The 22,559-nt window shown below is 41.0% G+C and overlaps 1 protein-coding gene across 11 annotated transcripts in view; it reads left to right on the top strand.

The window, feature by feature from the left end:
* The window catches only part of SMARCD3 (SWI/SNF related, matrix associated, actin dependent regulator of chromatin, subfamily d, member 3), an 88,539-nt gene that overhangs the window by 45,813 nt on the left and 20,167 nt on the right, over nucleotides 1-22,559 (top strand). For 9 of the 11 annotated variants that reach the window (XM_046930164.1, XM_046930173.1, XM_046930156.1 and 6 more), the window contains 6 exons: nucleotides 6,349-6,471; nucleotides 11,877-11,999; nucleotides 13,788-13,883; nucleotides 14,417-14,518; nucleotides 16,049-16,210; nucleotides 17,060-17,157. In XM_046930164.1, the coding sequence (XP_046786120.1) occupies nucleotides 6,349-6,471; nucleotides 11,877-11,999; nucleotides 13,788-13,883; nucleotides 14,417-14,518; nucleotides 16,049-16,210; nucleotides 17,060-17,157 (704 nt within the window). The remainder of the gene's footprint in view (nucleotides 1-6,348; nucleotides 6,472-11,876; nucleotides 12,000-13,787; nucleotides 13,884-14,416; nucleotides 14,519-16,048; nucleotides 16,211-17,059; nucleotides 17,158-22,559) is intronic. The other 2 variants (XM_046930192.1, XM_040692006.2) reach the window with 1 other exon arrangement.

Genomic DNA, 22,559 nt, shown 5'->3' with positions numbered 1-22,559 from the left:
TACTCCTGGTCAGTGTCTATCTTTTTCTTAGTTCTGAGTCATTACGTATTTTTCCAGACACTGTGACTGTGATTCACTGTTCTGTTTCTTCAGCCTTAATGCCTACTCATTCTAATGCAACAAGCTCTACTGAAAATTCTTCTGTCTCCACAGCTGTGCATCGCTTTTCCCTATTTAGCTTGCTGAGTGGAGTGCAACTTTAGAACAGGAAACTGCCTCCTTTGGAGGGAGGCTTGCTTCTCACTGCTAATTACTGTCCTTCTCAGTGCTTCCCAGATTCTTCAGAGGACTTCTTGTCTAGCTCTGTTGATGGGTTTTCATACAGCTGTCCTTTCTTTTTTATCTTCTCTTCTTCATTCTCCTTTATCAACAGTCAACTCCTGCTGCCATTCACTGACAACTGTAAGGGATTCCTCTGCTCTACTCTCATACTGTGATAGCTGTCCTGTTGTTTTTTGGTTACTGAATGACTGTTGTCCACCTTTTCTCCATCTGTGCCAGGATGATGGATCTACTATTTGTTCATAAGGAAGAAATAGCTAATCAAACTCACTTTGGTCCTTGGGAAAATTGTTGAACAAGTCCCCTTTGAAATATATTTCCAAGCATGTGAAGGAGAAGGGTAAATCATGCCTGAGCAACTTGATTGCCTCCTCTGATAAAATGACTGGGTCTGTGACCAAGAGATAGCAGTGGATGGATTTCATTTATCTTGGCTTTTGCAAATTTTTCAGCACTTGCTCCCATTATATTCTTGTATTGAAGTTGGTACATTCTGGTCTAGTTAGGTGAACAACCATAGAAGTTAAAATATAGTTGGATGATTGTGCTTAGAGAATAGTGTCCAATGGTCACACAACTCATTGTGGAAGACAGGGATAAGCCAAGTATCACAGGGATCTGTCTTGGCAGCTGTTCTGTTTAGCACCTTTATCACTGACCTGGAGGAGGCAGTTGATAGGCTTGCTGTATTATGCTGGGCTGTATTAGCCTGAGTGATGCCATCAAGTCAAGGAAAGAGGTTACTCCCTGCTATGCCATACTTGTGAAACTGTACCTGGACTTTTGGATACAGGCCAGAAAGAAACATGATGTACTGTAGTGAAGCCCACAGTGGGCCATGAGGATGGAGCACGTGTCTACCAAGAGAAGCTGCAAGATCTGGTTCCCATCTTCATGCACTCTTTTTTTCTGTGTGTGTGTTTGAAGCCATTCAGGAATTCCCTACTTAACTCTGCTCATCTTTTGCCAGGCCTTCTCAACTCTGCACATTGGTCTGGATTGTTCCCCTGTGGTTTGAAAAGACTGTCCTTTAAAGTCAGCCCACCTACCCTGAGTTCCTTTGTCCTTTAGGGATCCCTGTCATCCCATGGAATCTTTCTGAGCAAATACCTGAATATGCCAAAACCTGCTCTTCTGAGGTCCCGATCTTGCTCTCTTCACAGGGCATCCCGAACTCCACTGTCTCATTCTTTTTCTGCAGCCAGGGCTGCCTTTAATCTTCATATCCACAACCAGTTCTTCCTTCCTTGTTTGTAATAGGTTCAGCAAAGCACATCATCACCTGTGTTAAGAAGTTGTCATCAATCCAATCCAGAAATCTCCTTAGTACTTATGCCTCATACTGTCCTTAGGCAGATGTCAAGGCAGTTAAAGTTGTCCATAATTATGAAGGTCTGCTACAATGGAGCATTTTTAAGATGCCTCAAAGGCTCTGTCTCCTCCTTGATCAGGTAGCTTGTAGGAGATGGATCCCACAGTCTCAGCTGTTCTAGTGCAACGCTCACCTTTTAGATGAGGCCTTTGTGTAGTGTGCAACTGGTCCTCATTGCCTTCCAAGACATCACACTCTGCCAGTCATAGAAGTTATCCCATCATTTTTCAGTTGTCCAAGAAATAGTAGCACTGCAACTGTTCACTGACTTTGGATTCCATCTATTTGTTTGTTTCACAGGCTGTGTGTGTTTGTTTATATGCATATTGTGCTGCTTTTACAAGGAAGTTCTAAGCCTTGCCCATTATGCTGTTCCTTCTCACTGTCCTCGTTGCCCCAGTTCTACTTTTTTGCATTCTTTGGCGACCATCAATATGAAATAAGTCCATGGAAATCAAGGATAAAAGCACAGAAATTAATAACTATGTTCTTATTATTTTAAAATTTTTGAAATATTTGAATTTTCACAATAGAAAGAAAAAGAGCCTCAGTCCCTAGAAAAACCCTGCCTTGCTAATGTTAATGCTAATTTGTTCCAGTTATCCATATAATTATAAGAGAGGATTTAGCATACATGCTTCAAAATATCAGATGATGAGTTGCTGCTGCTAGGTAATTTTTGTAGCTTCTTGAAATAGAAAAAGACCAGAGTAGATAATTCAGGTCTTGAAGTACTCTTCACACGTTTATACTTAAAACTCTTGTAGAAGAGAGGAAGCTTGCATGAAAAGCTGAGAGCTTTTCAGTTAGGGAAAAGTGCAAGAAGAAAATCTGTAGGTTGTGCAGATCCTTATCACATCTACACCAAGATAACTGAGACTCAGCTGCCTATGAAGAAAACAGAAAAATGAGTTATGTACTGTTGGTTGCAGTTCAAAAGTATCTTTCTCTTTTTAGGCTATTATGTTAGAGAAACAAATCAATTCTTTGTGATTATTCTTTGTGATGTGCTACCCCTGGGGCTTACCTTCGATTCTTCTCTCATTCTTGAGAGAAAATTGAGAAAGAGTATGGGATGGGACCATTATTGTGCTTCCCCCAAATATTCCAGTACTAGATTGAGAAAGCAAAAGACCACAAGAGCAGTCAAAACTGAGCTGAGTTCTAGCTCAGTATCCTGCCTTCCCTGCAGATGTAGCACGTACCTACAAGAGAGTACAAACACAGGGAATTACATATAATTCTTCTACCAAACACTTTCTGAACCTGCAGCCATTTGCATTCAGGTAATTATATGCAGTATTACCTTTGTTGGCTAATTTTGGAGTGTATGCTTTCTTAAATTATGTTTAATATCCAGTTTGGTTATAGATGGAATAGGAAATAGGAAGTACTTTTTCCCTTTCACATGGTAAGAGATGTAAAACAGAAATATTTATTGATGATTACTGTTTCTACAAACTTATTAGAAGATTCATTATGTCCCATCTCTAGTAGTTTGAGAACCAGCAGAAGAAGTTGTACCACAGCTGTAGGATATGCTTGAACTGGAGGGCTGTGTAGACGAGCTCCCTGCTTCATTGTGTGCCTGGGAGTTCATGAACTGACTGTGCTGTGACTCAGAGGTAAAGGTCTGAAACTATGTCCAGAATTTTTTAAACAACACAGTACAACATGATTCGTTTGCTCTGTGCTGAAGGAGCTGAGGAAGCCTTTGTTCTCCGTGGGACAATACAGTGACATGGGGGTATTTTCTCATGTGCCAAGGTTTATAGTCACTATGGGGAGGAGGTGTTGCCTAGCTGTCCTTATTCTACAAGCTGTCTGGCAACTCTTTGATGCTTTCAGAGCAATGCTTGCTCTTTGTGCTTTGCTCCTAAAAATATTCATGTTCTTTCATTATTCAGTTGATAGTAAGACTGACTAGAATACAAGCAGTTAAAAATACAGTGCTTCAGCTAAAGCTGAACAGAATTTCATGGGAATAAAAGCAAAGCATTTCATTGGCTTCGTGGTTTCTGCTTTTCAAAAGCACCAGTCTTGCTGCAAATAGTACAGGTGTTCTAGCATCTCAAATGGAACAAACAAATGTATAATATTGAAAGAGACATTTATTTGATAGTCTTCATCAGTGTAAATACAGTAGGGAGCGATTGTTCACCTTGGAAAAGAAAGGGATGACAGAAAACTATCAACCTCTGAAAAATGTATGAACAGTGTGGAGAAGGTGCTTAGGGAGATCCCGTCCACTGCTGCTCAACCCTACAAGAAGGTGACATGAAATGAAACAGATGGCAGCTTCCAAATGAACAAAATGAATTAGTTTGCAGACTGTCCCTAGAGGTTCTGAAGCACCATACGTTAGGTTACTGTAGGTGATAAAGGACATCAACTTTCAAATGCTGTCGGGGGTTCAGTGTTGGGAGAGACTGATACCTGTGATGACTCGGTGCAGTAGTCCTTATGTCCTTGCAACGCATAGTTAACATGTGTATGGACAAGATATGATCATAAAACAGGATGATTTTACTAGGAACCTGTTAGGCTCTCTAGTACCAGCAGGCTAGGTGAACAGATGCCAGTTATGGTCAGCACTGTGAGTAGCTTCCCCACTACTTGAAGGTTTGATGTCAACTGGCCCTGCATCAAGACCATGGATCAGTTGTCATTAGTAGCTCTTCATATGAAAGATAAATGACTGATCTTGATCCAAAAGAAGCCTGGAGTTTTATCTTTTGAAGTGAAATAGTTTTGTACACAGTATGCACAAAGTGCGGAAGTACGTGCACTTGGGAAGCTCTCTTGCCTTGGCCTGTCCCTCTTTGCCAGGTATTTCTCACATACATGCTTGTGTCTTAAAGCAAATTCAGACTGCAGACTTCTCACTTTGAAGCAAAACAGGAGTACAGATTTGCTCTTAATTCTTGTAGGACAGATATTCTTACAGTTAAATATTTTAATTATATAGCTGAAAGCTGGAGTATCATAAAAATTGACATGGCAGTCCAGTAGAGTATTTTTATACTTAATTAGAGTTTCCTTTTTTTGTGGCTTGCTTGCTTAACTTATTCCCAATTAGGAACTGACTTTTTCTTGCAAGGGTATACTTGTCTATTTCAAGACTCAGATCTTAAGTATTTTCTCTTTACACAGAATCACAGAACGGTTCGGGTTAGAAGGGACCTTGGAGGTCACCTGGTCTAACTCCATCCCCTGTTCAAGCAGGAGCCCTGAGAACAGGTTACCCAGAGCCATGTCAGCATAGCTTTTGAGTATCTCCAAGAAGGAGGAGTATCTCCACAATATCTATGAAAAACCTGTGGCCAATGCTCGGTTGCGCTTACAGTAAGGAAGTGTTTGCTGGTGTTCAATGAGAATCCTATACTCCAGTTTGTGCCGATTGCCTCTAGTCCTGTCACTGGGTACCCTACGGAGAAGAGCCTTGCTCCATCCTCTTTGCACCCTCTCTTCAGGTGTTTACAGACATTGATGAGATCCCCCTGATCTTTTGCTTCTCCGGACTGAATAGTCCCAGTTCTCTCTACCTCTCCTTGTAGGATAGGTGCTCCAGTCACTTGGTCCGCAGGATGACCAAGTCTCTCTTGTACTGAGCAGGAGACTTCTGTCTCTGTCTTCCTCCTAGCCTACTTCTATCACAATCTCTGCTGACCTTTCTGGATTAAGGTGAATAAAAAGGGATCTTCTTCTTACAGCTAATATGGCTTAGCTAATATATTAAATACTAGAAAAATTTAGCAAGAACATAAGTTGACTCTGCATCTCAGGTCATATCAAAACTTTAATATTTAGGTCAATTTTGTGCTAGCCAAGAAGATATGGTAGTAATGGTTGCCTTCCTAAATTGCAGTTTTGACTTATCGTAGGATCCCAGAACTGTGGGATTTGGAAGGGATCTACTAGTCCATTTCCCCTACTAAAGCAGGTTCCCCACAGCAGACTGCACAGGAAAGCATCCAGGTGGACTCTGAATATCTCCAGTGAAGGAGACTCCCCCCACCTCTCTGGGCAGCTTGTTCCAGTGCTGTGTAACACTCCAAGTAAAGAAGTTTTTTCTCATGTTCACATGGTTCCAGTTTGTACCCACTGCCCCTTGTCCTGGTGCTGGGCACCACTGAAAAGAGCCTGGCCTCATCAACTTGGCTACTGACCATTAAATGTTTATAAGGATAAGAACACGCTCACCCTCTCCCACCTCCTCCCCCAGGTCTTCTCCTCTCCAGGCTGAGCAGTTCTAAGTCTGTTTCCTCATAAAGGAGATGCTGTATGCCCCACTGAAGCAACACTTGAATATCACTTGCTTTTACTAAAAAAACCCAACATGAATACCTAACCTTTTATTTTCAGTCTAGAAAGAACTTTTTTAGCTTAAGCAGGGCAAATTTGAAGTACTTTACATTTCCAAGAACAGTGGCTCCCGGGCTACTTGTGGCTGAGGCTCTCTTGAAAAATTCATCAGTGGCTCCAGCCTTGTGGATCATCAGCTCTAATTCCATGTTCCAGCTTTTCAGTCATGCTTGTTCTATGCCACTGAAACCTGCCCCGCTAGAAATTTACCATCATTGGGATAACAGCCTCTGAGCACATCTGTCTAGTGGCTGAGAAAGAGTAGTACTGCTCTGGAGCATAGCATGTTCTTGCTTCCAATGCTTGGCTATTCCTTCCTTCCTTCTCAGATCCGGGAGTTGGTTCCTGAGTCCCAGGCCTACATGGATCTGCTGGCTTTTGAACGCAAACTAGACCAGACCATTATGCGGAAGCGCGTGGATATTCAGGAAGCACTGAAGAGGCCAATGAAGGTAAGTCAAGAAAAATTCTAGACTGATGTAAGTGGGAAAATAAATCCTTGTTTTAGGTGGTGGAACGATCTCTGCAGTAAAGGCCCTGTTAACAGAGACATTTTAAAATGAATCACACAAAGCTCCTAAGAATAAGCACCTGGGGAGCAACGGGTATGGAAAAATGGTGGAGGAAATTCTGTGGATATTACCAGATATACCAGAAATTCTGTTATTACTGGATGTTACCAGCTATAACTTCTGAAAGTCTTTAATAAATGGAATATAGCTTATGGAAAATAAATACTGTTTGAAGAACTTTGTATTAGATTGACTGGAAAGAGGAACGTGAGAGTTTACAGTGGTGTAATGAAGAAATATATGACATTTCATATTAGTTTTCAGTCAAAATCTAGAATTGTGGAATGACAAAACATTTAATGGGAAAAATTACTCATGGAAAAATGTTAAAGGTCTTGCAAAAATATATACATTTAAATAGCCTATAAAAGGATGATTCATGTAAGAGAAGGTTCAGTGAATTTTTTTACAATTTCTACTAGATCAAGTTCAGCACTTCCCTATTCATTTATCCTACTGAAATGATACTTTCATCAGTTTTCCAATGCTGTTTCACTGAATCACAGAAAAGATTGGGCTAAGGAGGGATTGTGGAATGCATCTACTTCAACTTCCTGCTCTAGGCCGCAGTGAGTTTTGAACATCTCTAAGGATGGAAGTTTCACAGCCTTTTAGAGCCACGGACTTAGAGCCTAGTGTTGTTCAGGCTTTGTTTTTTTGTCCTTGTTTGTTTGTTTGTTTGTTTGTTTCATGTTGGAAAATTAGTTATTCTGGAGAGAGTTTTAAGGGTGATGGTTCAAACATTGTGGATTGGAGACAGTGCATAGAGTACACTGAGCCTGTCCATATTTCTTTGATCTTGTGTGGACAGCTGCACTGTTGAAATGGGTGACATCTGCGGTATTACTCAGAAGCAGGGAGGCCTTCATTTTCTCTGAGATTGGTTGAGGGTGCAGGGTGATGGCAGTAACCACCTGCCAGCTCACTTCTCCACTGTCAGCAGCCCCTCCCAGCAGTCAATTTTTCCAGTCCTACAGCTGTTCACAAGTTTATCACACTTGTGTGCAGCTGCAGTGCCTCAGATTAAGCAGTTCGCTCCCAGGTCCTCCATTTTAATGTTCAGAAAGAAGCTAGTGTCTGAATACAGTCACGGTGTCTAACTGTCTCTCCCTGATTCTGTAGATTTAGATTCTTTCCTTCTTCAAGTTCTGAGATGATCGAGGAATTGTTATCAGATTGTTGGCAGAAAGGAGTTTGCAGTTTTTATGAAATGCTGAGGTTTCTGTGCAGTTCACTGTTCTCTCTGGCAAGATTTTTTGGTTGTTTTAGTTGTTTCTGCTTAGAATGACTTGTGTCCACAGCACCTAACCTCTGACCTTTGCCATTCAATCATTCTAAGAAACTTCCATCGTTCCTTCTGCTGGGTTCTAAATCTGGAGCATCCAAGGGATACTCTGAGGGGACAAAGAACAAATACTTTGTCAAGATTTTTGTATCATACTCTGCCTACTGCCGTTGAGCTCTTTGAATCAAGCCTGCACTCACATCAACAAATGCAGTAGATGTCATTTACCCCAGCTTGAGCAAGGTTTTTTATTGATTCTTGATGGAAAGTTAAGGAGAAAGAAGTAGGGATTGCAAAATAATAACAACACTAATAACAATAAAAATTAAGATAATGGAGAGCAGTGACAGCTGTAATACTTTTTAGTTGTTGGGCATTCCCATCTGTATCCTGAGTCTTAAATGCATGGGCAGAACATATCACCTTATGTCACTGTCTTGTGCCATTGTCTGTGCATAATATAGAGGGGAATTTGGAAGGACTTCACCAAGGTGTGTCTGTGAGGCTCTGATGGGATATACCCCATCTCTGTCAGAAGAGCTGCACTAGGTGAGTAACTGGCTGGAAAATTTAAAAAATAATTATGTTCCACTGGGATGGTAATTGTTGGGCTGCCTTAAAACCAATTTATTTAATCTTTAAAACTTGGGATCAAGATTTGCAATATTTTCAGTGATGTCTTCAATGTCAGAATTTAGGAGGCTAGTTCTGAAATTTGAAGGTGAAATTTGCTAATGACTCTAAATTGGGAGACATTGTCAGTGCTAAAGAAGTAGTTCTGGAACGCATGTTGTGCATGAAGGAATTCTGCTATAAAATAGTTGTCGATTTAAAACATTAAAAGCAAGGTTTATAATTTGATAATAAAAAACAATAAAAATCTTGTACTTAATGTGACGTGACTAAGTGGCAAAAAGCTGTGGGTGCTCCATCCCTGGAGGTGTCCAAGGCCATGAATGGGCCTTGGGCAGCCTGAGCTGGTGGGTCTGCAGGGGGGTTGGAACTAAATGATCTTTAAGGTCCCTTCCAACCCAAGTCCTTCTGTGATTCTGTGAAAAGGTGACCAAGTAATGGTTAGGCTTGAAATTAGAAAGAGATGGATTAGGAAGAGAAGAAGTAACAAAGACTTTGTTTATTAAATTGTGTGTTCACGAGTTTCTGTTTGTCACAGTGTGATACAGACACATGAGATGTGGACTTCTGTGTTGCTGCCAGCTCAGTGACCCTGTGGCTCAGTGGATACTCCATTAAGTACTACTAAGGTTTTTGAAAAGATCTCTTAAATCTCCCTATGGGACATGTCTGTGCAAGCCATTTACAGAAATGTTGGAGGCAAAACAGAATCTATGGCAGTTTAAATTTAAACAAACAATGTACGGAGAGAATATTTTAGGTATCTTCTCATCTTTAGTTGTCGAATGTGACATTTTCAGTTAAAATAAAAAGCCAAAAAGCTTACAGTTTCCCTAGTGTGAGGAGGTCAGTCTGGGCAGAAGTCTGTGCTCTGATTCAGAGGTGATCATAGACCGGGAGTGTTGACTTACGGCTTACATTTGTCTTGCTGTCCTTAGCCTCAACAGGTGTGTTGATCTTGCAGTCACTTGACCTTTCAGGGTTATCTCAGAGTCATCAGGCTTTGGGTGGAACTGCATCCTTCTCAGTGTTCATGAATTTGATCCTAGGAGTTCCAGCTGTTTTCCTTTCTGGGAGTTCTTATGCATTGTTATTGAGAGGACTGAATTGGCAGTGGTGCCACACCAATGTTTTACTGTATTCCTGATTGGCTTCTTGGCTGAATAGTTGCAAGCTATCAGAAGTGGTGCCAGCAGCCTTACCATACTATACTACTTGCAAATAGTTTGGGCTGAATCAAGCTGCTGGGGTAAAAGGCTTATGATTTTCAACATGAACAGGCAAAATGTGCATGCAGCACACAAGATCTTCGGCAGATCTGACTGTATTCTGCAAGTCAGGTCTAGAGTTACTGATTGTGACAGCTGTGAAGGCTGACACCTGATTGCAGTTTACTCTGTAAGCTGTTTTTAAGGGCCCAGTTGCAGAAAGGGAGACTGGTATTTGCTATTATCCTAAGGGTTGCTTGGCCTGGTAGATCCCTCAGAGGGAGGGCAGGGGTGGGAAGGGGGAGATTGTGCCATCTGAATGCAGGTTGGAGGGGCAGGAAGGATCGGAGCCTGCCTCATCAAGGAGGAAGTCTGAAGCACAAGCAGAAATTTGGAGACTTCTGAGAGAAGGGAATGGCACAAACACGGCTGGATCTTAGAGATTAGAAAAAGAGAATTCTCTGTGTCTCCCTGAAAAGTTATCCTACAGAGTTTTCTACACCCAGCAGGTTACTGAGAGTTGCTGGACTAAGGGTAAGCCTAAAGACATGAATCATCACCAACAACAATTTAGCAGAGAAAGCAGTTTGCAAACACCTCAGATTTTTAAGAGAGTTCTTTTTTAACTCCAACAAGTGTGAGTTTTCTTTCTTTGTGCTCCCTTATTCTGCTTCTAATGAAGATCTTTTCCTTTAAGATTTAAAGCCCCTTTTGTACTGGAATCCAGTTGCAGTTGCTGTGTTTCTATAGGTACTTATTACGAGCTAGGAGCAAGGATATTTCTGTGTGTTTCATAGGTGACAATTGCTGCCTTAATAGTGTTGTAATTTTTTAGTATCTTTTGGATCAATCTCTAAAGACAACCTGTTTTGCTTATCAGTTTGGATGTCTTCCTTTAGCAGAGATTAAAGGCTCAGCTTTCTACCATACTTACAGACATCAGTAATACCTGCAGCTTTAAAGACAGCCATTGCTTGGAATTTTTATAATTAATTGTTCTAAGTTTATCTCTGATGTCAGTTTATAAGAAGAGGGCTGACTTGTAGGGGTTACAGTGAGGAGAAGATTATGTTGTTAAACTTGAGAAAGGCAACTCATTGTATAGTATTAAAGACTGTAAATCAAAGATAGGTGTAGGAGAAACAAATGATAAGCAGGCTCTGGCTTTGACTTGGCAGGGAAAGTATAGAGGCCAGCAGGAGACCAGTCCTGAAATGTAACCTGCATCCAGCTTATGTGTGAATTGAAAGAAAAGAGCCATCTTAAGGGGTTAGCAAGGGGAAACAGGGGAAAGTATGAAGGAGAGATCTTTTGTATTTCACAGTGGAATTAGTCATTGTTATTAACTGAGTTTTAGGTGGACAGTACAAGGATGCTAGAAACTGAAAGCTAAGAGAAAGGAAGACATCTAAAATATTCAGATGTGAACAAGATCACCTTCTATTACAGAATATTATCTTAGTGATGACGTGTCAGATTTTGGAGAAAACAGACACAATTCCTATTTATATATGGCAAATATGAGGAGAGAAGGAGTTGCCAGGGTAAAAAGAAGAATGGGGATAATGCCATTGGAAATCAAAAGGAGAATAAAACTGAAATATCACTAGAGCATCCAGAAAGAGCTATTAAGAAAAAAGACTGCTTATGTACATAGATAGAACTGGAATTGCGATGTGTTTGTTTAAAGTCCAATGGAATAAAAAAAGAGGGCTAGGAAGCATGGATGTGCCAGTGTGGATGTCAGGGCAGGAGGGTATTGGGGGTTATACCAGACTGCACAGTGGTGGAGGTAAGATGAGGTACTGGGCATGTAATTTGCAGCATTAGCTGGATTCTTGAATGCTATTTACAAATCTGAACTGATTCAGCTATGAAAGATGTGCATGTAGTAGGAGATGCACAATTGAATTCTAGCAATCTAGCTAGTATCTAGAAAGGAAGGGCATTATATGGTGCTTTTCTTACAATGACATCTCAAATATCTAAACCAGAAGTACAGAATCTGTAGCCCTCATAGATTTGCCCTGCAGCCTCTTGTCTTTCTCTACTTACAACATATTCATACACATGCAAATTCTCTACTGAAAGTCTTTTCTGTGGCTGCCTTGAGTCCTGGACTTAACCTAGATATGTGCTTTTCTCTTTTTGTGTAACAGCAAAAGCGGAAGCTGAGACTTTATATCTCCAACACATTTAATCCTGCAAAATCTGACGCTGATGACTCTGACGGCAGCATCGCATCATGGGAGCTTCGTGTGGAGGGGAAGCTCCTGGATGACGTATGACTTGCTTGTGCTTCAGTGGGGCCAGCAAAGAGAGATGGCCCTGTAGGGTGATGGGCTTTACTGGGATCATTCACTCAGTCAGGACATCTCTAAATGGCAGCATTGGTTTATTGCTGCTAGAAAAGCTGCATGTCCAGCAGGAGTGAGGGATACAACCGTAATGGCAGCGTTGGGGAAGGCAGCAGGAAAGAGAGCAGACTTAAGGATAGAACAGGTAGGATGATATAGAAAGAGTACTGCTTCAAAGATATGACAGGATCCATGCCATGAGAGGGGTGACAAGTCAGACCTACCACAGGCCACTGCATCTTGTGAGGAGTAGGACAGCAAGGAGGAGAGCATTATTCATTTTCTTGGGGAGTGCAAGAGGATGTATGGATGGTCAGAGCAAGGATGGAAGAAAAGTTTTATTAACTGAAGCAATCAGAAACATCTGTGATGGTTTTCGCTTTCATTTGTGAAGACTGGGCTTCACAAGCTAAGCGTTTCGTAAGATAAACAGATGGAGAAAGCAAACCATTCAATGCATGTCTATCTGAAGATAATAGTGCATGAATTGGAATCTTGCTAGAAAATGAAGGGTAAACAGACTTCAGCATCTGGAAACTGAAGTTAGATGAATTCAGGTTAGAAATTAGAGTGTATGATGTAATAACAAAAAAAGAGAACTTTGGTATTGGAAAAAAACTTGCCAGTATCATGTCATCTCAGTTACTGGTAAATTTTAAATTGAAGGAGGATGTACTTCCAAGTAACTTCCAGTAAATAAGAATAAAGTCATTGAAACCTCACCTGGGGTGCGGCGTCCAGATATGGAGTCAGTACAGGAGAGATATGGACCTGCTGGAGTGCATCCAGAGGAGGGCCACAGAAGTAATCCAGGGGATGGAATGCTTCTCCTACGAGGACAGGCTGAGAGATCTGGGGCTGTGCAGCCTGGGGAAGAGAAGGCTCTGGGGAGCCCTGAGAGTGGCCCTGCGGTTTCTAAAGGGGATTGTAAGAGGGAAGGGGACAGACTCTTTAGCGACGTCTGCTGTGATAGCGCAAGGGGAAATGGTGTCAAACTAAAGGCGGGGAGATTTAGACTGGATATTAGCAAGAAGTTGTTCACAGTAAGGGTGGTGAGGCACTGGCACAGTGGAGAGGAAGTGGATGCCTCATCCCTGGAGGCGTTTGAGGTCAGACTAGATGGGTCTCTGAGCACCTGATTGAGCTGTAGGTGTCTCTGTTCACAGCAGGAGAGTTGGATCTGATGGACTTTAGAGGTCCCTTCCAACTCAAATGATTCTGTGATTGAAAGAAACACTGTGGAGTGTATTGTCCAGAAAATGAGATTATGTGGTTGTAGACCTCCCAGCTTTTAATTAGATAATGTAAATTGTAGAGTAAACAGCAAATACTGCTAATTAGATGAAAAGACAAAATGTAAAAGGAGATACTGAGCATATGACTAATCTGTAAGACTTGCTGCTATTTGAGAATTTAGGCCAAGAATTTGGCATTTATGGAAAAAAATACAAACTTAAAAGGCATGCAGTGTCCTTGTTCACATTGCAAGAGTTCATTAACATAAGCTTAAGAGAGTCAAGGAAATTTTTTCCCTTGCTGTGTACTGTTCTACCACTGCTAGATTTTTGCATATTTCCCTGCATTTGTCAGAGGGAAAACTGGATTAGATTGGTCATACTTGTGATCTATATGAAAAAAGAGCCTGAGAAGAAAGCACATAACACAGGCTATTATATGCAGTCTAAAACATTTATGTTTCTTCTGCTTATACAGCTCAGCAAACAGAAACGAAAGTTTTCATCCTTTTTTAAGAGTTTAGTCATTGAACTGGATAAAGATCTTTATGGACCTGACAACCATCTTGTGGAGGTAGGAGTTTCATGCACCTTTGCATACATACCCTGTACTAACGCAGATAAACAGCTATGTGCCATTACCTTCCTTGTTTAAGTTACGTTGAATTTATTATCTCAATTATGGTGTTTTCAGAAGTTTCAAAATGTCATTCTTTTTTGGAATGCTTACTAACAGAATCCATGTAGTATGCAAACATTGGTGTAGTAGCGATGTAGTTTGCCTTTTAGAAAAAGAATGCTTGTAATGAGAAAAAAAAAAAAAAAAAGCATGCACGTTTCTCCTTACAGGTGAAGCATACCAGCATCCAAACAGGTTGTATGCTAAAACAGCCTTGTGAGGGCGGAGCAAGAAATGATGAGGGTTTTTTGCTTGGTTTGGTTTGTTTTTTATTTGCAAGATTTCTGTGGGCTTACTGCTTGTCTTGTTTTTGCTTGGAGCACTGTGCAAGGTGCACCACTGATGGGCACACAGAGTTTTCTGCATCAGTGAAAAAAAGACTGACTGTGTTAATTGGCTTTATTTATTAATTTATTTGTTTTTTGCAGTGGCACAGAACTCCCACAACTCAGGAGACTGATGGCTTCCAGGTGAAAAGACCTGGTGATGTCAGTGTGCGGTGCACGTTACTCCTAATGTTGGATTACCAGGTCAGTGTATGCTTTTTGTCATGGAAAATACAACAGAGTAAATTCATCCCATCACGTTCATCAAGAAACGATAAATGTGGACACAGAATGTCCCATTGTCCAAGGAGATTATAACTATACCAAACTGCCAGATTATTTAAAATATTAAGAGGACACATCAAATGAGTTTCTGCTGTCGTCTGGCAAAATGTTGTTCTTGGCATGATGATGATTAGTATCACCTGCAGTAAGAATATATATTATCTCTTCAGACCTCTTGCTTAATAGTTAGGTAAGATACACATGAAGGGGAAGTTTCCTGTATGCTACATTTCAAAGGAATGGCTGTTGCTGGAGGTACCTGAACCAGCTGTGGCAGTGTATCATCAGAGCAGACCACACAGCTTTGTGAGGTGGTTAAATTCTGTTACACTGTCACTCTAGTCCGGCATAAAACATTGCCCTGCATGGGACAGACTTCTCATTACTCTCAAGGCTGTTTCAGCATTCCTGCTTCCTCTCTTTTGTCAGTAGTAGTTCTATATTAGAAGTGCCTGCACTGAGCACGCATACAAAATAAGAGATCCACTTCAGAGCTCACTTTCAAATCAGTTTCCTGATTCCAGTCACAGGAAGCAGACAAAACAAAACAAAAAAGGAAAAGTTAGGATAGTTTTCCTAGAATAGAGAATTGCATTAATTTTGGAGAGCATATGACCTAACCGAGATGCTGATATAGTGGCAATCCTTACTGTTAGGAAAATATAATTAGAGTTTGCTATGATCACCATTAATATAAATTTATGCTTTTAAGTATGTTTTCTTACCCTGAAGTTTTGTCTTGTTATAAATCTGACCTTGGGTGACCTGAAACCCAACAATGTAATCCTTGCAGAAGAATGTGGCAAATATTAAACATGAATATGCGTGCACTTGAAGAGGCACCAGACACCAGGGTACTTAAAGAATGTGTATTACTGAAGATGTAAAGGAGGGTAATTGAAGAGAAGAAATAGGTTCCATTGACAAGTTGTAATCAGGTATATTTTCTGATATGCTGCAGAATTTTGGGAACATGTCTGAGAAAAAGAGTTTCCAGGGAGATTGTTGATGGGAGGCAGCTGATCTATCATTAGAAATAGCAGAAGTACCATCTTGAATTCGTGCTCTCTGTTTGCGGCTAACCTCCAATAGTTCTGAGGCAGGATCATTCTTCTTTGTCTTCCACTCCCTAAAGCCAAATTGTGCATAAAAAGTGAAGAGAAAATCTCTTTTCTGGCTCTGCGTGCAACTCGTTATCTAAAGCACATGGTACAGGAAGCCTGTTTGCATAGCACCTGTACAGTGTCCCTCTTTCTTTTCAAACACCAGGCATAGTTATTCTGTGCTGGTGGTGCACATCTGAGCAATTTCTATTTATGCGACGTCCACCACTGAAAGGAGTGCTTCACCTGTGGAGCAAAGTCCCCAGAAAATAAAGCTAAAACTCAATCTGTGCAGGTGTCTACTGTTCTCTCTATTGCCATCTCTCTCCTTTTCATTTTGTGGCAGCCTCCACAGTTTAAACTGGACCCACGATTAGCCCGTTTGCTGGGGATACACACGCAGACCCGATCAGCTATCATCCAGGCTCTCTGGCAGTACATCAAAACAAATAAGCTGCAAGATTCCCATGATAAGGAATACATTAACTGTGACAAGTACTTCCAACAGGTAATTCCTTTTTAGATACGGTATCTCTTTCAAGGCAATCTATAATATCCATCTGCAAATTTTGAATGGAACAAAATTTCTGAATTTTCTTAATAATTTGCAGTCTTCGGTACTGAATGGCTTTCAACAGACATTACAACTTGTAAAATAATGAAAGTAAACACCTCCCCATTTGCCAATGTTGCCAAGAATCTGATGGTTTATGACCTGCACAAAAGTTGTAGCCTTTTCAGGAAGGAAAGCTCTTCTTCACTGTCTTGATTTATAGTTAGTTTTTTTTTCTCAGTGTAAGATGGTATCTCAGTAACGTGATAAAGTCTGCTGCTTCTGAATACCAGATGATACATAGAGCCTTTTCCGTCCCTTCTTTTCCTCCATCTATGAGAGGCAGAAGACATGAAAGATATGATTAGAAAAGCAAACTTTTTCCTAAATCTCCTTCAAATTTTAAGATACTCTAAGTGATCTGCGTGGTGTTTTCAAAGTAGCACAATGAGACTTTTTGTCTTTCACAACAACCTCTAGAATTAACCATGAAGGGTGGTTGGAGGCATCTCCACCCTTTCTGTAAATAAGATTACATTTATTTAGTAGAAGTGATATTATGTGAGCTATCATTATCTCAGCTGGCTTTGTGTTTCCATAGCTTCCAGGATACCTCACTTATTTTGAAAGTTCTTAAAGGGGGGTTTGTGGGCAAAGTGTAACACCTGGCATTTGGCCAGGAGACAAAACTATAGCTTGCAGAATCCCCTTACTTTTGAGCGAATGGTTTACTTTTTTTCTTAACTGCAGGTTAGATTTTAGACAAGGATAATTGTTATTGTAAAAAATGTTATTGTATTCCAGATTTTTGACTGTCCACGGCTAAAGTTTTCTGAAATTCCTCAGAGACTGACCAACTTGCTGCTGCCACCAGATCCTATCGTGATAAACCATATCATCAGGTAAGCTGGTCAGTCAGTTCAGCACTGTTGTGTGCTAAACATGCACAAAGACAGAAACAGCTACTGTAGCATGGACCACAATCCAGGTTTTCTGACGTCCTAGTCAGTGCCTTGAACTTCATGCGTTTATTTTCTTTGACATTCTGGTCTATGTAATTCTGAATTGTTTTCAATGGGGTGGCACCATTTCTATAGGAGAATGCAAAACATCTCACTCTTTTTTATCTGTACTAAAATAATATTAAGAGCTGACCAGATTTCTTTCCTAATGGGAGAAGAACAAGTTTGAATCCGCTGGGGGAAGAAAAGGGATTGAAATATCATGGACATTCATTCTAAGCACCCAATTATTATGTAAAATATGCAACAGTGTAATGGTTTCAAATACAGTGTAATGGTTTCATATACAGTGGCCAGTCTGTGAATGCTTGGTTGGGATTGGATCAGCTGGTTTGGGTGCTAGTCCTACTCTAAGAATGCATGCTATTCAGGGATCCTCTAAAGAGTTAATCTAAAGAATGCCAGCTTTCAGAGAAGGTTATTACAGCCCAGGCAATGAACTTCCTGGAATCCTGGCCAAAGCAGGCATGTTTTTGGCATGGTTAATATACAGTTTTACATATATGTAGGGCACATCCAACACATTCCATACTTAAGTGACATCTTGGGAGGAGGGAAGAGATTCTTGAGGATTGCAAACTTGCTGTTGGATATTTCAGTCTTTTCTAAGTTCCTTTGTAGTCTTGATCAAAACTCTGAGTATTTAAATGTTACCATTAACTGATCTTAGGAAATTGATTTCCTACAGAATATTGACAACAAATATTCCTGAATATGCGATAAGAAATTTTAAAGTTACAAAGGCTGTAAAAATAAAACTTGTTTTTCAATTCATTTGACTGTATAAAACAGAGGGATCTAAAAGTAGCTTTTGACCACCGTATGAGTTGATAACTGTGTATATACTATCACTGAAGATGATTTTGACCTGTTCAATGGAGCAAAAAGAAAAAGCTGAGGTCCTCAGAGGCATGTAGTTATTATGTAGGAAAAAAAATGACAAGGAACTAACTGACAGTTATTTTTTGGAGATATGGTAAAGAAGTTCTGGGGGCAAGATAATTTCTTTCAACTAGAAGCTGAAGAGAAGGATGCTGTGTATAGTAGTATTCTCTGACACACTGTGCGCACCACACAGAACTGGACAGTATTATGCTATAATGTGATAAGGCTGTGGATAGGGGAAGTATTAATTTGCTGAGAAGGGGAGATATAATGTTTGTTGAACAGGTAATATGATGTTTGTAGTCTCAGGCAAAAAAAAAAAATCTGGAAGTTTGGTACTGAATTTAATGAGAGTAAGTAGTTTTAGACTACTAAAATCACGGAATAATGTAGTGTAGAAGCTAACACTGGTCATCTGAGGCTTCCCCACTACCAACTCATACGAGGTTCAAATCATCGCATTTCTTCTGGCCTTGTCCAGCTTGGCTTTGAACAGACTCTCACAGACCCTTTCTCCTGCTCCACTGCGTTAAATTGTTAACAATGAATGTAGTCAACCACTGAAACAGTTTGTCAGCCACTACCAGGGATTTTTAATTGCTGGTGATTTTAAATATACATACTCTTCAGATTAATTTCTAGGCCTATCTTGTACAAGAGGGTCACCTAGATTAGTTATTCATTTTAGGCTTTTAGGGTGCACACAGATGAAAACAGGAGCTATTCTAATCTCATTATAGCATTTTAGAACTAATGTTCAGACACAAACCATCCCCACTTTTTGAGAAAGAAAGCAACAAAAGAATCGAGTGAGAATGAAGTGGAAATTAAATAGAAGTGAACAGAAAGCTTATAATCTGAATAAATACTTTTTAAATGGTATGTATCCTGAAAGAGAATGCCATAAAAAATATAGAGCGGATAATAGTTTCTGAACTATGCAAAACTGAGTGCATTAGATTTAAAACTCACAGATGTAAAATCTTCTTACATGAGCCTAAACTGGAGCTAGAGCTATACTTTGCTGCTGTCATATCTGAAATCAGAGGTAGCATTTTCCATTTCTGCAAAGAAGCAAGCCATCTCTTGACCTCTTAACATTACACAAATGTACTACAAAGTGCAGTTCTCCAATATTCTTGTATTGCAGACCTGTTTGATGTTTATTTATCCCTTTAATTGCAGTCAGGAACTAAACAAAAATTCAAAAAGTTCCATCCATCGAGTCAGTTTCCCAAGTCTCTTCTTCAGGGCTGGACAAACCCAGCTCTGGCAGCTTCTCTGGGTAGGTGTGTTCTTCGGCCCCCCACCATCCTTGTGTCTCACTGTGAGCCTTAACTCTGGAATGTCACATCTCTTTCTGGTCCTGTGCCCAGAAATCCGGATGCACAAGTGTGGCATGACAGGGAATAGCTTCCTTCCTTTCTGGAGCTGCCTTCTACTCTGTTGATAACCACCAGTACCAGTACATAAGGTTATTCTGTCCCATGAGCAGAACTTGTTACTTGCCTGATGTTAAACTGCCATCCTGTTTGTGCAGCCTGTCAAGACCCCTCTCAGTAGCCCGTCTCCCACAACTCTAACCCAGGCTCAGGGGTCTGGGAAGCCTGAGGATACAACTTACCAGGAGAAAAGGTGAAAACAGCATTGAACACCTTGTCCTTTTTCACATCTTCTACTGTTGAATCCCCCTAAGCAGCAGACCTTAGTTTGAGTTTTCCTTTGTCTTCCATCTGCTGCTGATTCACTTGTAGAATGCTGTAGCATCACAGAATGGTTGAAATTAGGAGAGAGAAATACCTGGAAGTGATCTTCTAACCCCCTCCCCAGCTCAAGCAGGGGGAGTCCTGAATGTGGATTTCCCAGATGGCCACCATGTCCAGGTGGCTTTTGAGGATTTCCAAAGAGGGAAAGTCTACAACCTCTATGAGAAATTTGTGTCAGTGTTCAGTTACCCTCACAATGAAGAACTGTTTCCTGATGTTCAGAGAGAAGCTTTTGTGTTCCCTTTTGTGCCTGTTGTCTCTTGTCCTGATACTGAGCACCCCAATAAGAAAAGTCTGTCTCCTTCTTCTTTGCATCTTCCCTTCAGATATTCACAGACACTTATGAGATCCTGTAAAGGAACAACCCCGATCGTTCTCTTCTCCAGACTGAATAGTCCCAGCTCTCTCAGCTTCTCCTTGTAGGGTAGGTGCTTCAGTTACTTTATCTTCACGGCCTGTCACGGGACTCTCTCCAGTATGTCCATGTCTTTCTTGCACTGAATAGATACTTCTGTCTCTTTCTTCCTCCGAATTTACTTCTGCCATCTCTCTCCACCTGCTCGCTTCCATCACTTCTCCCAGTACAAATCTATCCATGCAAGACTTCCTGCTCCCGTAACTTTAAAAAACTCAATTAGTTCCTGAGCTAGTTGTTTCGGTTTTGTTATATTTTTAGTACCTGCAGCAGGTGCACACAACCTAGACATTTCAAAAAGTGTTCAGAAGCCAGCATTTTTATATTACAAATGACAGTGACTGAACTTTGATTTATCAGTTATGTGGTTGAAAAACAGTTTTCTAATTAAGAAACTTTAAACCTCAACAAATTAGATATAAAGTTATGATATAGCAAGCCAAAGAATTACGCTGACATTTAGCTAGTTAAAGATGAAAAAATAAATAAGATTCGTTCAAATGTGCTCGAAATTGGCCCATCAGAGAATAATTTAAACTGAGAAATTATTAAGAAGGTTTAAAAAAACTGTTCTTCAAGGTCTTCCACTTAAAGTTAGGTCGTGAAATTAGAATTCATTATTTTGATCAGTTTTAACTTAGAGGTTAGGGAAGGTCCCTTACAGAATCACAGAATGGCTTGGGTTGGAAGGAACCTCAAGGATCATGAATCTCCAACGCCCCTGCCACAGGCAGGGCCACCAACCTCCACATTTGATACTAGACCAGGCTGCCCAGGTCCCCATCCAACCTAGCCTTGAACACCTCCAGGGATGGATGGGGCATCCACAGCCTCTCTGGGCAGCTGTTCCAGCACCTCACCACTGTCTGAGTCAAGAACTTCTCCCTGATTTCCAACCTAAACCTTCTCTCCTTTAACTTTGAACCATTTCCTCTTGTCCTGCTGATACCCTTTCAAAGGCTTGACTCCTCTCCTGTTTATAGGCTCACTTGAGGTCCTGGAATGTTGTAGTGAGGTCACCCCGCAGCCTTTTCTTCTCCAGGCTGAACAAGCCCAGTTCCCTCAGCCTGTCTTCGCAGGAGAGGTGCTGCAGTCTTATCATCATCTTTGTGGCCTCCTCTGGACCCTCTCCAACAGCTCCACATCTTTCCTGTATTGGGGACCCCAGATCTGGACGCAGTACTGCAGATGGGGCCTCACAAGAGCAGAGTGGAGAGGGACAATCCCCTCCATGTCCCTTACCTATGCAGTATGCATTGCGGAGGGCAGGTGGAAAGAGTATATCTGGGAAACTTTATCACACTGATGTATCAAATAGAAAGAAAGGTAACACAAAATAGATGAAGAGTTCCAAATGGTTTTTCATACAGAAGTCACATGAAATTGCTTAACTATCAACTACAATGTGTTACTTATTAATGAAATCTCCTTCAGTGCCAGAGGAGTGATAAGTAACTAATGTGGTGCCAAAAAAACATACCAAGATTAGTCCTGGGTACTGGAAGCCAATTTATACTAACTATAAAAGAGAATGGAGTTAATAGATGTATGATAAATGTGATACATTTGGGAAAAGTCAGTATAGCTTCTGTAACAGGAAGGCACGATTGGCTGTATTTTTTGAAAAATCTATCGGGCTCATATTCTGGCTCATATTCATCTGACTGTCCATCAGTACACCAAGGACCCTTTCTGTCAGTCAGCTTTCCAGCCACTCCTCCCCAAGCCTGTAGGTTTGCCTGGGGTTGCTGTGACCAAAATGCAGGATCCGACACTCGACCCTTTTGAAACTCATACAGTTTGCCTTGGCCCATCAATCCAGTCTATCGAGGTCCCTCTGTAGTCCCTTTCTCCCCTCAGGCAGATCAACACTCCCTCCTGACTTGGTGTTGTCTGCAAACTTACTGAGGGTGCAATCAATCCCCTCATCAAGATCATTAATAAAGATGTTAAATAGAAGCAGCCTCAGTACTGAGCCCTGGGGTACACTGCTCGCGTCTGGCTGCCAACTGGATTTGACTCCATTGACCACAACTCTTCAGGCCCCGCCATCCAGCCATTGTTTCACCCAGCGGAGTGTATGTCCATCCACATTGTGGGCAGCCAGCTTCTCCATGGGGATGTTGTGGGGGATAGTGTCAGAGGCTTTACTGAAGTCCAGGTAAACCACATCGACAGCCTTACCCTCATCCACTAAGCAGGTCACCTTGTCATAG

This window comes from Gallus gallus, chromosome 2, assembly GCF_016699485.2.
Source record: "Gallus gallus isolate bGalGal1 chromosome 2, bGalGal1.mat.broiler.GRCg7b, whole genome shotgun sequence".
NCBI classification, from domain to species: Eukaryota; Metazoa; Chordata; class Aves; order Galliformes; family Phasianidae; genus Gallus; species Gallus gallus.
The sequence above is the reverse complement of the archived record's forward strand: the minus strand, read 5'-3'. Positions and strand labels throughout refer to the sequence as shown.